This window comes from Podarcis vaucheri (assembly GCF_965113315.1).
Source record: "Podarcis vaucheri genome assembly, chromosome: 9".
In the NCBI taxonomy this organism is placed as follows: Eukaryota; Metazoa; Chordata; class Lepidosauria; order Squamata; family Lacertidae; genus Podarcis; species Podarcis vaucheri.
The window spans coordinates 61,759,210-61,773,776 of record NC_138767.1 but is presented as its reverse complement, the minus strand read 5'-3'; the positions used below and the strand labels follow the sequence as shown (position 1 = coordinate 61,773,776).

Sequence of the window (14,567 nt, the reverse complement as noted above, 5' to 3'; positions counted from 1 at the left end):
CTAAGGTGTGTTTTTGTTTTCAAAAGGTTTGCACGCACTAAAGTTTGGAAGCCTTTCTCTGTATGTTTGCAGAACTCCCCACCCCGCATCAAATTTCCTTTCAGCTGCCTACAAATTTCCCCTTCTGGAATAAGATTCCCTTCCCTATTTGTCATCAAAAAAATGAGTTTAAATCGTCAGGGCTGAAACACAGCTACGCAGCCTCAGTAAGTTCTCCCAACTAGACAACATCAGGAAGAACTTTCTGTCAGTAAGAGCTATTGGACCCTGGAATAGATTCCCACGAGGTGGCAGACTCTCCTTCTTTGGAGGTTTTTAAGCAGAGATTGGATGGCCATCTGTCATGGATGCTTTAGCTGAGATCCCTGCATTGCAGGGGGTTGGACTAGATGACCCTAGGGGTCCCTTCCAACTCTATTCTATTCTATTATTCCATTAAATCAGCATCTAATAAGTTTGTGTCTGTGGTAGCTACATGCACCCAATAACCTTCTTATTTGAAATACAGACACACCTCGGGTTGAAGTGGGTTCGGAATAAGTATTTTGGGTTGTGCGCTGCGGCGACCCAGAAGTAACTGAGCGTGTTACTTCCGGGTTTCGCCGCTCGCGCATGCACAGACGGTCAAAATATCACGCACATGCGCAGAAGCGGCAAATCGTGACCCGCGCATGCACAGACGCAGGTTGTGTTCGGTTCTGGATGCAAACGGGGCTCCGGAACGGATCCCGGTCGCATCCAGAGGTATACTTTTTTTTTTTTTACTGTTTTATACTTTTTTCTTTTTCTTTTTTGCAGCGCTCCAGCAGCTATAAAGCTCTTTCCTGGGGTGGAGCTATTCAGGACACAGGGCACCAGAACCCACCCTCAGGGTCCCTTCCAACTAGGGTTGCCACCTTTGTTCTGGCAAAATACAGGACAGGCCTTGGAGGTTGAGGGGGGATGATTTTATTATTGTTGTTGTTATTTTATTTTTGTTCATCTGGCGCGGAAGTGGCTTCAAAGCAATCCATTACCATCTATGGCAGCCTCACAGGACGGCCCCTCTGGGATTAGTCACATGCACACACAGGCACACAAAGTTGTAAATTCATCTGAGCTTGGCTACACAGATACATGACTTTGTTTTGCACCTTTCAATCACATGCATTTCGATATGATCCCTAACTTGGGAGGGGAGAGGGAGAGGGAGAGGGAGAGGGCAGTGGCGTAGCGTGGGTTGTCAGCACCCGGGGCAAGGCAAGTAATTTGCACCCCCTAACCCGTGGATTTGCGCCCCCTAACCCTAACCCCCAGATGTTGCGGCCGGCCCCCCCTGCACCCCCCACACTACGCCACTGGGAGAGGGAGAGGGAGAGGGAGAGGGAGAGGGAGAGAAAGAAAGAAAGAAAGAAAAGCAGACTGACTCAGCTATACAGCTGCAAATAAAACGTTTTAAGTGTGTTTCAAGTGCAATATACAATGTGACATTAGATGGCGATGGTAAGCCTTATGGAAAATTCAATGTGTTTTTAAAAACGCTTTTTTTAAAAAAGCATTTTCAGAACGGCTTTTATATGTGTGTAGATTCCACCCTGAAGTACATAACTGTAACATTTTACATTGAAAGTAGGGTTGCCATATTATTATTTTTTGAAAACCCCTGAATTGTTGAGCTTCTTTTAGGAAAACCCCAAAATTATTGAGATTTTAAAAAGATTTCACAATCGACGCTTGCCAAAGATCTAATACGAAGTGCTGCCTTTAGGAAATTGCCCCAGACATCAATTCTGCCTTTGAAATCCCATTTAATGGCAGCTCTTGTCCTAAATGTGACAGTTCCATGATGCCCTCATGCATGTTCACTTCATCAACTCTGGTCCTCTTTGAAAAAAGTTTGGGCACCCCTGTACTAGGGAGCAAATCCCAATGAACTTAACAAGGCATACCTCAGGAAAATTCTAAAAAAACGCTCAACAGCTGACAGCTTTGGTGGTTTCCTTTAAAAAAAGTGCTCAACAATTGCGGTGGTTTCCTTACATTGCTTGCGCAAAGAACGATTCTTCAGATTCTGAATTTTGACTTCTTCTTAAAAAGAAGTGTTATGTACTGAGTTGAATAGGATCCAAACTGAAGCAGTCTGATTGGTCCTAGAACAATAGGATCCAAATTGCAGCAGTCTGATTAGTCCTAGCACAATAGGATTCAGAATGCAGCAGTCTGATTGGTCCCAGAACAATGCAGCAGCATGATTGGTTGGCAGGAACCACCCAATCCTGCTCCAGATAGAAGTGAATCCACAACCTGATTGGCTTACAGTAGAATTCCAGAATTAGCCGATCATGTGCAGCCCATTGTGTAAATAATGTATATAAAGCAGATACTTTGAGGGGACTTTCATTCATTCCTCCTCACCACTATGAGCTGAATAAAGAGCATGAAATCACTTTGCGACAATGAGTATATTTCAAGAAGTTTGACAACTTTGTGATGTTTTGAAACGTGGCAACCATTGGCCAATTTGGGTTGGTTTCGGGGGGGAGGAGAAAGCGCTCAACAACTGTGGCGGTTTCCTTAAAAAACAAAAAACTCGACAACTTTCCTTTTTGCAATATAAGCGCCCTATTCCGAGCAGGCTCTGAGAGAAGCGTTGCGCGCGGCCATTTGAGGGGAGCCTGTCGCAGGAGGCGGGCGATGGCGTTGGAGACGCGTCGTGAGAGGAACGAGGCGTGGAGAGAAGCAGCCCCGCGGAGTTTTTCCCTCGGTCCGGCCCGCTTTTCTCCTCCGGGCGCGGAGAAGGGAAAAGCTCCGCCTTCGGACGACATGGTTACCTAACAGGCGGGCGCGCCTCGCTTCGCCAAAGAGCGCGCGCAGGGGCCGGACGAGGGAGGCGCCTGGGCCGGGAAGGACGGAGCAGCCCCGGGGCGGAGGCGCGGCGAGGAAGAGGGCGAAGGGCGCGAGCGAAGGGCCTTGGCGGGTAAGGCTGCTGGGGGCGCCGGCGGGGTGGGCGCGGGAGAGAAGGGGCTGGGCGGTGGGCTGCAGCGCTGGGCTTCCGAGGCCCCCCCGGCCAGGCTCTTTTGGATAATCATTTGTTTATTCGTTTTCAATTACAGTCCAATCATAGCCTCATTAGAACAACACCAGTTTTTATAACGCAGTTATTCACACCAATCGTTCAAATGCCGAAATATAGAATTTAGATAAGGTGGGGGGGGGCGTCCCCCACGTGCTAGAATTTTTAAAAAATCTTGATTGAAAGTTCCAAAAAGTACACAATTATATGTGCGCTAAACATGGCGAGATGTAAATAAAAGAAAATAGAACGCGTGCAGAAGGGAAAATAAAGGGGGGGGGGAGCGGGGGAAACCCAAAACTGCATATTTTATAAGGTGGTTTTTGTACTTCACCAGATCTTAACCTATTACAGTATTTGTAAGAAAGGATTCCAAATATCATTGCATTTGTCCATGGCAAGTCTGCGTTTATGTGCAAGTTGCTCATATGTTGCGAGTTTGTGTATGTCTTCTAACCAATCGGAAGGGAGTCGCATTTTTATTTTTCCAGTTTCTTGAATGTCCCACTTTTCCTTAGGATGTCCCTATTTTCACCAGAGAAGTGTTGGAGGCTATGGAGTTATCCAACACTCCTGGCCATCCTGTATAGGGAAGTTTTTTTAAAATTTATAATTAAATTTAAAAATAAGAAGTTTTGGGGTTTTTTTTAATATATGTTGTGCTGGGCCTATTTTCATCAGCGAAATGTCGAAGGGTATGCATCTTGTAATTTCTTGTTATTTTCATTACTTAATTTCTGAAACAAGAGGTGCCCAGCTGCAAATTTGTCACATTGACACCACATCCATCTTCAGCGAACTTGGAGTTGTTAGTGTGCATTGCGTAATGTACACATATTAACTGGAAACAGGGTTGCAAATATTTTCTGACTCCCACCCCCCAAAAATTATTATTCTGCATGTTCCAGGCTGCATTAAAATGTAGCATTATAATATTTAGGGGCGGGGCATGATCCTTGGCTCGAATTAAGCTTTATTGTACAGGATGGGTTTTTGATGAATTGTAACTCATCATTTCTATTGTGTAAGCAGGTGGGGGTGTGATTGTATGCATTTACTATTTGCGAAAATTCAGCCACGTTCCCACGGAGCAGTTGAGTTGTAGAGCTGGAAGGGACCCAGAGTATCATCTAGTCCAACCCCCTGCAATGCAGGAATGTGCAGCCGTCCCATTCGAGAATCGAACCTGCAACCTTTGCGTTATCAGGTCCACACTCTAACCAACTGGCTCACGTTGGCTTACAAAATCAAAATGTGCTACAGTTACGCTTTACAATGTCATAATAAAGGTGCAGTAATGGGGGGAGTACATTTTTCATTGGCTATAACTGTCTCTTACTTCTGATTTCCTTTGGTAGGAGGGCCGTTGCCGAGGGGTCAAAAACACACACCTTGCGTGCGGATGGTCCTAGATTTAACACCTTTCATTTCCAGTTAAGAATGGATCTCATACAATGGAGCTGGGAAGGGAAATCATGGGATGCTGCTGTCAATAAGAGTAGACTGTACCAAACTGATGGACCAATAGCCTCTAAGACAGCTTAACATGCCAATATGGTAAAAATTAGACGTTTGTGAGGTTGCTTTTGAAATGCACGTTGCATTCTTCTTATAACTGGACTTTTGTTTTAGGAAACTCACATTTTACCGGGGATCATATTTGCTGGCAACATTATCGGGAGCTATGACTTCTGCCCCAGGTGATGATAAAGTTCAGGCCTCTTCGGTAGGACAAAAGAACCAGGTTTGTTCTTTCTGTTTGGAATTATTAATATTATACATTCTAGCAGAGGCAAATCTAATGTAGTCTTGATTATCACGTGGAAACAGAAGTGGCTCTGCACTTCAACCTTTCCCTTTTCTAGTGCAAAAAGTGCTCCGCATGATCTAGTGCAGGTCTAAGGATAAGGAGGAGGCAGGATAGCTTTGCCTCTCATGGAAAGTCGAAGATCCCACAAACCCTGGGGAGATTAAATAGGATTCATCTTAATTTTATGCTGCTAGCAGTTAAAGAACCGTCGATAACGATGCTCATATCTTACCTTGCACGTATTTTTTGGCTCAAAGTACATAGATGGAAACGTAATCTGCACCTGCTAGGGGAAAGGGGAAGATGGAATTATGTAGCATCTGAACAAAAAGGGACTTTAAAAAGAAACTCTTTAAAGCAGGGGTGACGGTGGGAGTCTGTGGGTTTCCTGATGTTGTTGAACTGTCAGCCCCAGCTAGCACTGTCAGTGCTAAAGGATGATCATAGAATTGTAGAGTTGGGGATCCCAGGGGTCATCTAGTCCAGCCCCCTGCAGTGAGGGAATCTGAACTGAAGCATAGATGACAGGTGGCCATCCAACCTCTGCTTAGAAAGCTCCAGGAAAGGACACCTGAAGGACCACACATTTTCCCTCCATTATTAGCACCATTCATTACTGCTGCATTTTAAACTTCATAGCACCTGTGAATTGCACATTAATCACAAACATGTACATTATAGTCAGAGTGCACCATTGAGTATTAAAGCTTGATCATTTCATTTTGACATTGCATGCTTGATAGTATTGCTGACGACAACGGTAGGCTATTTCTAACATTTTTGGGCTATCTGGAAAAGTGAAATGTTTTCCTCTCTGTTTATTTTTTAACTTTTTTGTTGAATTAAAAAAAAATTATGGAAACCAAAGATAATGAAATAAATGGCAGACTATAGATGCTTTATTCTCTTAAGGAGTGAGAGGGTAAACCATATTTTTCTTATAAACATGTTCATGTTTTTATTTTAAGAGTCCGCTCCCATGTCCAATTTCAAATCTTAATTCTGATGAATTTGTAGAGATTCGTCGTCAATGTAAAGAGGAAAGCTTCTGGTACAGAGGTAGGTCTATTTCGTTTTAATGCAATGCAAAATATAATTGCGTTGGTTTTTTGTTGCAGGGTGTTGTCTTCCTTACAGCATTTGTTTCAGTGTTTGAGAATTCCTACTACTAAGCCTGCTTGGAACATCCTTCTGTTTCACAGCATTTGAATCCAAAACCTGCTGGTTTTCTTACCGGTAACATTAAGCAGACATAAGAAAATCATTTTCAATGGCTGCATTCAGAAGTAGTAATAAATGATGGCTTATTGCCATTAGAATAAGCCTAGGCCAGCCTTGGGCTTGTGCGCTCCTGTTCCACTCTCATTTTAAACACTGCAGATACTCCATTCAAAAATTTGCAGCCATTTTTGACTAACCACTATTTAGCATTGCATATGAAGCCTAAATTGTAGTTAACCTTCACTGTGGTTTATCGAAACAAGCCAGCTTCCTAAACCAAGGTTTGAACTTGACTTGTTTCAGTGAACCATAGTTTGTTTATTGCTTTATTTTTTATTTATTAAAAAAGCCCTGAAAATGGTTAATAATAATAATAATATTTATACCCCACCCATCTGGCTGGGTTTCCCCAGCCACTGTGGGCGGCTTCCAACAAAAGATTAAAAATACATTAAAACATCAGTCATTAAAAACTTTCCTAAACAGGGCTGCCTTCAGATGTCTTCTAAACGTCAGATAGTTGTTTATTTATTTGACATCTGGTGGGAGGGTGTTCCACAGGGCAGGAGCCACTACCGAGAAGGCCCTCTGCCTGGTTCCCTGTAACTTCACTTCTTGCAATGAGGGAACCACCAGAAGGCCCTCGGCGCTGGACCTCATTGTATAGGCTGAACGCTGGAGGTGGAGATGCTCCTTCAGGTATACTGGGCCGAGGTCATTTAGGGCTTTAAAGGTCAGCAACAACACTTTGAATTGTGCTCGGAAACGTACTGTGAGCCAATGTGGGTCTTTCAAGACCGGTGTTATGTGGTCTCGGCGGCCACTCCCAGTCACCAGTCTGGCTGCCGCATTCTGGATTAGTTGTAGTTTTTGAGTTACCTTCAAAGTTAGACACGTGTAGAGTGCATTGCATTAGTCCAAGTGGGAGATAACTAGAGCGTGCATCACTCTGGTGAGACACTCCACAGGCAGGTAGGGTCTCAGCCTGTGTACCAGATGGAGCTGGTAGAATCTGCCCTGGACACAGAGTTGACCTGTGCCTCCATGGACAGCTGTGAGTCCAAAATGACTCCCAGGCTGTTCACCTGCTCCTTCAGGGGCACAGTTGCCCCATTCAGGACCAGGGAGTCCCCCACACCCACCCACCCCATCCCCCAAAACAGTACTTCTGTCTTGTCAGAATTCAACTTCAATCCATTAGCCGCCATCCACCCTCCAACCCCTCCAGGCACTCACACAGGACTTTCACCGCCTTCACTGGTTCCGATTTGAAAGAGAGGTAGACCTGGGTATCATCCGCATACTGATGAACACGGAGCCCAAACCCCCTGATGATCTCTCCCAGCAGCTTCATGTAGATGTTAAAAAGCATGGGGGAGAGGAAAGAACCCTGAGGCACCCCACAAGTGAGAGCTCCGGGGTCTGAACAGTCATCCCCCACCACCACTTTCTGGACACGGCCCAGGAGGAAGGAGCGGAACAGACTGCCCCCTGCTCCTCTGGACAGTCCAGAAGAATGTTATGGTCGATGGTATCAAAGGCCGCTGAGAGATCCAGCAGAACTAGGAAACAGCTTTCACCTTTGTCCCTAGCCCACCGGAGATCATCAACCAGCATGGCCAAGGCAGTTTCAGTATTTACAAAAGTTAAGAATTACTGCAGTTTGTCCAGGTTCAGACAGAACACTAAATTGCAGTTATTTGAAAGTGGAAATTAAAAACTGCTTCTCCTTGTAGCTGTGCTAGGAGTGCATGAGCTCAAGTTTTATCATTATATCTGACCACAGTCAATGGCCATGTTTTCATAATCATAATCTCAGTTAAATGACTTGAGATATGATCAGGGCCTTTGGCCATAGTCTGAAGGTTTAAGATCCTGGCTTGTTTTGATGCTGATAAGCCTAGTTTCCTTGTTCAGATGACATGGTAAATTGTAATTAATCGGAGCCTTACTACAAAGGGAGGCTGCATGTGTGGGCAAGAGACTTGTTCATTTCTCAGCATAATAAGCTGAGATATGGTGTACGGACTAGACTGAAATCTTTGAGTATATTGGGCTTGTAACATCCATTTGCGGCATCACTTGTGGTTTGTGAAGAATCTGATCTTAAAAGTTGTTTTTCTTTAGTCCACAAACGTAACATCCGAATGATCTTGTGTGAGCATGTATGATGGTAAATGTTTTTATGGGCTATTGATTTTATGGACTTTTTGTTGTTGCAAAGCTGGCAATTTCTTTGTTCCTTCCATTGCCCACCTAAGTCTGCACATGGGTGTCTTCTCTATGTGTTAAAGATGCATATCTGGAACCACACGTGTATTGTGCTCATCCAGCCCCTTGAACTAGATCAGGGGTCTCTCACTCTTTTTGGGCTACAACTCCCATCATCCCTAGCTAGCAGGACCAGTGGTCAGGGATGATGGGAATTGTAGTCCAAAAACAGCAGAAGACCCAAGTTTGGGAAACACTGAACTAAATGGATACATGTCACCAATTTGTTGCACAGTGGTGCTCAAAACTGAAGTTGCAGCAAGACTATTGAACTTATTTAGCAGATATTAAATGTGGACGCTGCCAGTAAGCACAGAAAATGAAAGTATTAACTGTATAGCAGTGCAGAGTATAAAACCCAGTATTTGGCAAAGTCAACACCTCAGAATTCCAGCTTCAGATTTTCTAATTTGCTCTTTTCATTTTTTTATTTTTTAGAACAAGCAAAATAGTTGTTAAGACCACATTTTAACGACACTATGCAGGGTGGGCGGGAGATGCATCTGAATTTATGCAAAGGCTATAATTGCTTGTTTCATTGTATGCAGCTCTCCCTCTGTCACTGGGAAGTATGCTTATCACTCAAGGATTACTTGCCAATGGTAAGTGGCTTTTTTCTTTCTTCAATGTAGAAACAAACAAACACGTGGACAGTTTTCTAGAACCACCAGTCAATCACTGCTAAAGCTTGGTAAATGCTGAGGGAAAAACCCAGAATAGATCTTGTGGTGGAAATCTCAGCCTGGGTGCTGTTTCAACTCTTAGGTCTCAATGTATTCAACAGGTGATGTGAAATATATGGTGGCTCTTACACATTGTGTAGAGGCGAGCCTAAACTTGCCACTGGGTACATTTCTCTGTTGTATGTATGTTCAACAATGGCTTCATGATTTAAGAGTGCTTTTATGTATTTATCAATGGCTACTAGCCATGATAGCTGTGGTCCGCTATCATGGTCAGGGGCAGTAATGTATAACAATTGCTGGGAACTGCCAAGTGGGAGAGTGTTATTGTGCTCAGGGTCCTGCTTGTGGGTTTCCTAACAAGCATCTGGTTGGCCGTTGTGAGAACAGAATGCTGGAGTAGACGGGCCATTGGCTTGATGCAGCTGGCTGTTCTTACATTTAGGTGTTCCCCTAAAATAGAATGTGGGGTGGTTGTTTTTTGCAAGACTTGTGAAATGTGCTGCCTTGGCTGAGCATGGTGGCATGGTTAATTTAATGCTATGGAAAACAGGTTAGGAAGTAAGCTTTATTACGGGGTAAAAATAGTCTTCACATTTTTGTATAGAATTATAACTGGAAAGTATACTGGGAGCACTTGGTATGTTTAAAGCGGGAAGTATAACAACAACAATAACTTTGTTGTGTCATCAAATGATGGTCTAAAAGGCTTTTCCTAATAACTGCATTTTATTCCAGGTGTTCTCAAACCAAGCCCTAAATTTGGATCACTCCCTAAATTGGCAAGTAAGTCCAAAAACTCTTTGTAAAGTTTAAGGAGAAAAGGTGAGAACTGGCCATTGTAATTATGCTGGAATGCTGCCATGCTCGCATGATAAGTTTGGGCATGTGTGGAATCTAGTATAGCTTCTGGCTTTCCGAGTGTCAGTTTTCAGCATTTAAATTAAAGCCGTTTTGTAGACCTCATGACTGCAGAGAAAGCTTTGGAATCATGTGGTTGTTTCTGAAGGTTCTGTATTAGGCTGTAACTTTATACTGATCACTTTTATATAGTATGTAATCATTAATTACTATAGTTAGGGTTTTATCAAAATAATAGAGCAGGAAGGATATTCAACATCTGCTTAAGTAAACCTGTGCAGACCACACCTTGGTACACAACTGAAATGTTACTGTGGAGTTAGAGTGTCGCTCCTAGAAGCTGTCAACGTGCAACGGCTTCAACTGGCTGGCTAAACCAGGTAAGGGTAGCCGGTGGGTCTCAAACCCTGATGAGTTTGGGACTTTCCCCTGCATGTGAACACAGGCTCCCGTGGATTGAGAAGCATACCTTCTGGAGAAGAAAGGACCAAAGAAAAAATCCTACACAATCCAGAGTGGAGTCCCTAAGACGGTTGGATGGCACCTGTTATGCCACCTCCTGGCAACTCCTACAGCCAAGCTGGTGGAAAACATATTGCTCTGCTTTCCTTTGGACCACATCAGTGAGGCCAAGAGGCAGCCTAGGGCCTCCATACACACTGCTCACGCTTGCACCCCAGAGGCTATTTCGGTGCAGGCAATGCAGTGGTTTGGCTTCACCCGCAGAGGCACACTCCATTGTTTCCCGAGGCAGATGGATGCTAACAGAGTAGGGAGCCCCAGGCCTGTGGGCTAAATGCAGGCCTCCAGGACTCTCGCCAGGCCATTCCCCTCATTGGGCCCTGCTCTACACCCTCCTCTTGCTCGGCTGGAGAGTGTCTGGAGGATGGGCAGGTGTGGGGTTATGTAGGTTTGGAAGGAAATGTCTGGATTTGTGTGGCTTGTGGAACAAATCTTAAGAGTCATACCGATTGCCTTGCCCACTTGGTTGCCTGTGGACCCATGTGACCTCTGGAAAGTTGCCTAGGAGAGAAAGTGGCTCAGCTTAAAAAAGAATCCCCAATTCTGATGGAGGGTCACTATCGTTAGGTGATTGAAGCAAGCAAGCGAGCAGAGTGAAGTGGAAGCCAGTGCTACTGCAGTGGAAAACAAATAACATGTCATGGACTGGTTGGACACAGAGTAATGGTGGGGAGGAAGCAGCTGGGGAGCCACCAAGGGAAGAAGGCTCAGAGCCCAGGGATTGGTGGTGGAACAATGAGTGGTCAGAGGGAGAAGACTGGGAGGAGGAGGTATCAGAAGGGGAAGGGGTAATAGGGCTTAGTGAGCTGGGTGAGTCTGGCCAAGAGAAGTCCAGAATCAGAGGCAGAAACTGATACAGGAGTTTCACAAACTTCCACTGTACAAGTAAACTAGATCTCTCTGCCATTTGGTGTCCCCAACTTGGTACCAACCATCTGGCCTATGGGTGAACATATTGAGATCCTCCTTTGTAACAGGAACGTGTGCTGCCTGCTGCTGTCTGCAAGGAGCCGTGGATTGTGACTTTAATCATTCACTGATATTAAAAGAGTAATAGAGTAGGCTATTTTAAACTCGTCACCAAACACAAGGGAGCATCCTCAGTGAAGCGGTATCTCTTTCTGGGTTTCCTGCTTTCCCAGATCAGTGTGGATTAGCAAGGCAAAATACCTGATCTGGAGAATGCTTTTCAAAGCCTGTACTACTTTATATCTGATTGCCTACGTAGGACAACAATTTGATCTCTCTCTGCAGTTGCTGGTGCCCTGGGCTATGGTATTGGGACAATGTCATACATAAGAACCTGTCAGAAGAAGTTTGAAAGCGCTGGTCTTAAACCGTTTGGTCCCGGATGGAAAAGGTCTGTTTGGAATAAATACAGACAAGTGACTCTTGGGTTGTATCAAGGAACCTTGTGATAAGAATGCTGTCCAAAAACCACTTTTCTAGGTCACAAGGGTTCTACAAAAATCTCAATGATTTCCCATTTCCTCTGCACATCTGAACTAGAGGGGGTGGGAAGCCCTCCAAAACAGATTTGGAAGTGCAGTGAGGAATATTGCCTACTCTCTCCCCTCCTATTAGTGGGAGTATCCATTGGATCAAAGGCCCTTCCTTTCACAGAAAGGAACAGAACTGCCTATCTGCACCACGCTAGAATTGTGACCATGTCTTATCAATTTATACCAAGCACTTTATCCTTCTGCACGTAGCTAGATCATGTGCAAATTACTGTGTGGATAACAGGGCAGCTGACATTTTTGGTGCACTGGGACCCAGGGTGGAGGTGTCAGGTGCAAAGCCCCATGTGAAGATCTCTTGATTTGGGAAGAATCTTGTGTAACGTTGACTCCCCCCCCCCCCTTTCTCCTAATGTTTTAGGCACTGTCCTCATGTCTGCAACGAATGCAAAGCTAAGTTTGAAGCAAGAGCATCAGAAAAACCAGAGCCTTCTGCCTCTTAAAACAGGTACACACATCTTTGTAGTTTTAACAAGATTTTGGTCGCTTTTTGAAATATATCAGTATATTGGAAATCAGTCACTATAAACAATGGAAAGAGTTATGATCTTGCTTATTGCCACATCAGGTTTAGTAAGAGGTAAAAAACTTGACTATTGTTGGCATCTTGGTTGTAGGGTGGTGGGCAGGTCAGAAATAGCACTTTCTTCTCCTTCACAAATTATTAAGTGTGCTTATCTTCATCTCTTTGTTTTATTCTCTCCCCACGCTGCTTGCCTATTTGTATTTTCTTGGCTAGCTCTGAGGGATTATGACTCACTATGTTAATGATAAAATGCAACAGAGGGTAAACTCCTCCTTGGCTTTCACTGCCAAGTATTCTCTCTGACTTTAGTATCAGTTTAACAGCAGATTTAGACAAAACAGAAGTGAGGCTGGTAGGTGCTGTCACTTCCATGCTCATTAGTATGGTGGTGTTTTTATCATTAAAAGAGAATTGTGCTGCATCTATGGCCAGTATTTCAAGTCTCTTCCAAAACGGCATTCTACATGTGGCACTTCTTCAGCAACATCTGCAGCTGCTGCTTTAACACAATACATGAAGATTAGCTTAGAATATGGCCCAGGGTATATGGTCTGAAGGGACATGACTCTACCATCTTGCTAGAGCTAAGTCAGTCTAGGTCTGGTCGGTGCCTTCATGGGAGACCACCTGGGAACTGAATATAGGATACCTTGGGTTCCAGGATGAAAGAGAGGGGGTAGATAAATGTAAAAAGAATTTAAATAATTTAATACCGAAAACCAAGGTGCAGCTTCCAATTGGCTGCAGGAGCTTCCTGCACTCAATCGGAAGCCGCGTCAGACGTTCGGCTTCGCAAAAGCGTTTGCAAGATGGAACACTCACTTCCGGGTTTGCGGCGTTCAGGAGCCAAGCCATTCCGACTACCACTGTACATTGTTTGCTTCACCAGTCATGTAGGTAGTTTTCAAAACCAAGAGTGTGGTATGGCAGCTTGGTCTGTTAATTTAAGTCACCAGAAGTACATTTAGCAAAATGCTACATTTATTAGATTAACCAGTTTATGTATTTTTGAACCACAGGCTGTACGGTGTTTTACTACAGTGGTGCCCCGCAAGACGAATGCCTTGCAAGACGAAAAACCCGCTAGACGAAAGAGTTTTCCGTTTTTCGATGCGCTTCGCAAGACGAATTTCCCTATGGGCTTGCTTTGCAAGACGAAAACGTCTTGCAAGTCTTGCGATTTTTTTCGCTTCCCCCCCTTTTTCTAAGCCGCTAAGCCGCTAATAGCCTTTTAGGCGCTAAGCCTTTAATAGCCGCTAAACCACTAATAGCGCTAATCCGCTAATAGGGTTGCTTCGCAAGACGAAAAAACCGCTAGACGAAGAGACTCGCGGAACGGATTATTTTCGTCTTGCGAGGCACCACTGTGCTTGAAGTCCATTAGCTCAACTACTACTGCTTGACTGGGGGGGGGGGAATCCCCAACATTAAGCTAGGTCACACCTTGTCCTCCAAACCTATATTCTCACCTCAAAGGGGCTGAATCCCTTTAACCAATACTTTTTTATTTCAGATAATGTGGAAGAAAGCATTTTGTAATGGTACCTGTTCTACACAAGTACAATTCTGAAAAACCTGCTTTCATTCAAAACTCTATACAGTTTTACATGAATATTTTTTTAAAAAATAAAAGTTACTTTGATGTTTCGTTTGTCACAAGTTCTGGAACACTAAACTGAAGATGAAAGCTAGAGGCCCTGACAACTTGCAACAACATCATTGTCACTGCAGTGCTTAAAGACAGTTACTCTGCTTTCAGGTTTGCACCTTAGCAGCGCAGTTCAGAGTATTTGTCAAACAGCAAAACTTGATAAGAGGTTTGAGCTTATTCAGTATATGTTCTGCAATGGAAGTATATGAGTTGTCAAATTGAATCCATTACAGTGGTACCTTGGTTCTCAAACTTAATCCATTCTAGGAGTCCGTTCCAAAACCAAGGCACACTTTCCCATAGAAAGTCATGCAAAACGGATTAATCAGTTCCAGACTTTTAAAAACAACCCCTAAAACAGCAATTCAACATGAATTTTACTATCTTAACGAGACTATTGATCCACAAAATGAAAGCAATAATCAATGTACTGTACTATAAAATAAATAA

General features: G+C 44.0%; 1 protein-coding gene across 1 annotated transcript; it reads left to right on the top strand.

Moving 5' to 3' along the window:
• The first annotated feature begins 2,779 nt into the window (after nucleotides 1–2,779).
• LOC309540926 (OCIA domain-containing protein 2-like) lies at nucleotides 2,780–14,113 on the top strand. Its single transcript, XM_082238326.1, has 8 exons — nucleotides 2,780–2,956; nucleotides 4,685–4,796; nucleotides 5,831–5,921; nucleotides 8,903–8,956; nucleotides 9,776–9,823; nucleotides 11,675–11,780; nucleotides 12,302–12,388; nucleotides 13,980–14,113. Exons 2-7 carry the CDS (start codon nucleotides 4,737–4,739, stop codon nucleotides 12,381–12,383), a joined length of 441 nt encoding a protein of 146 aa, XP_082094452.1. The 5' UTR covers nucleotides 2,780–2,956; nucleotides 4,685–4,736; the 3' UTR covers nucleotides 12,384–12,388; nucleotides 13,980–14,113.
• Nucleotides 14,114–14,567: the final 454 nt, after the last annotated feature.

Coding starts and splice junctions, on each gene's coding strand:
- LOC309540926 (XM_082238326.1), top strand. CDS start 4,737: ATGACTTCTGCCCCAGGTGATGATAAAGTTCAGGCCTCTTCGGTAGGA. Junction 8,957..9,775: donor TCAAGGATTACTTGCCAATG/GTAAGTGGCTTT, acceptor ATTTTATTCCAG/GTGTTCTCAAACCAAGCCCT. Junction 9,824..11,674: donor ATCACTCCCTAAATTGGCAA/GTAAGTCCAAAA, acceptor CTCTCTCTGCAG/TTGCTGGTGCCCTGGGCTAT.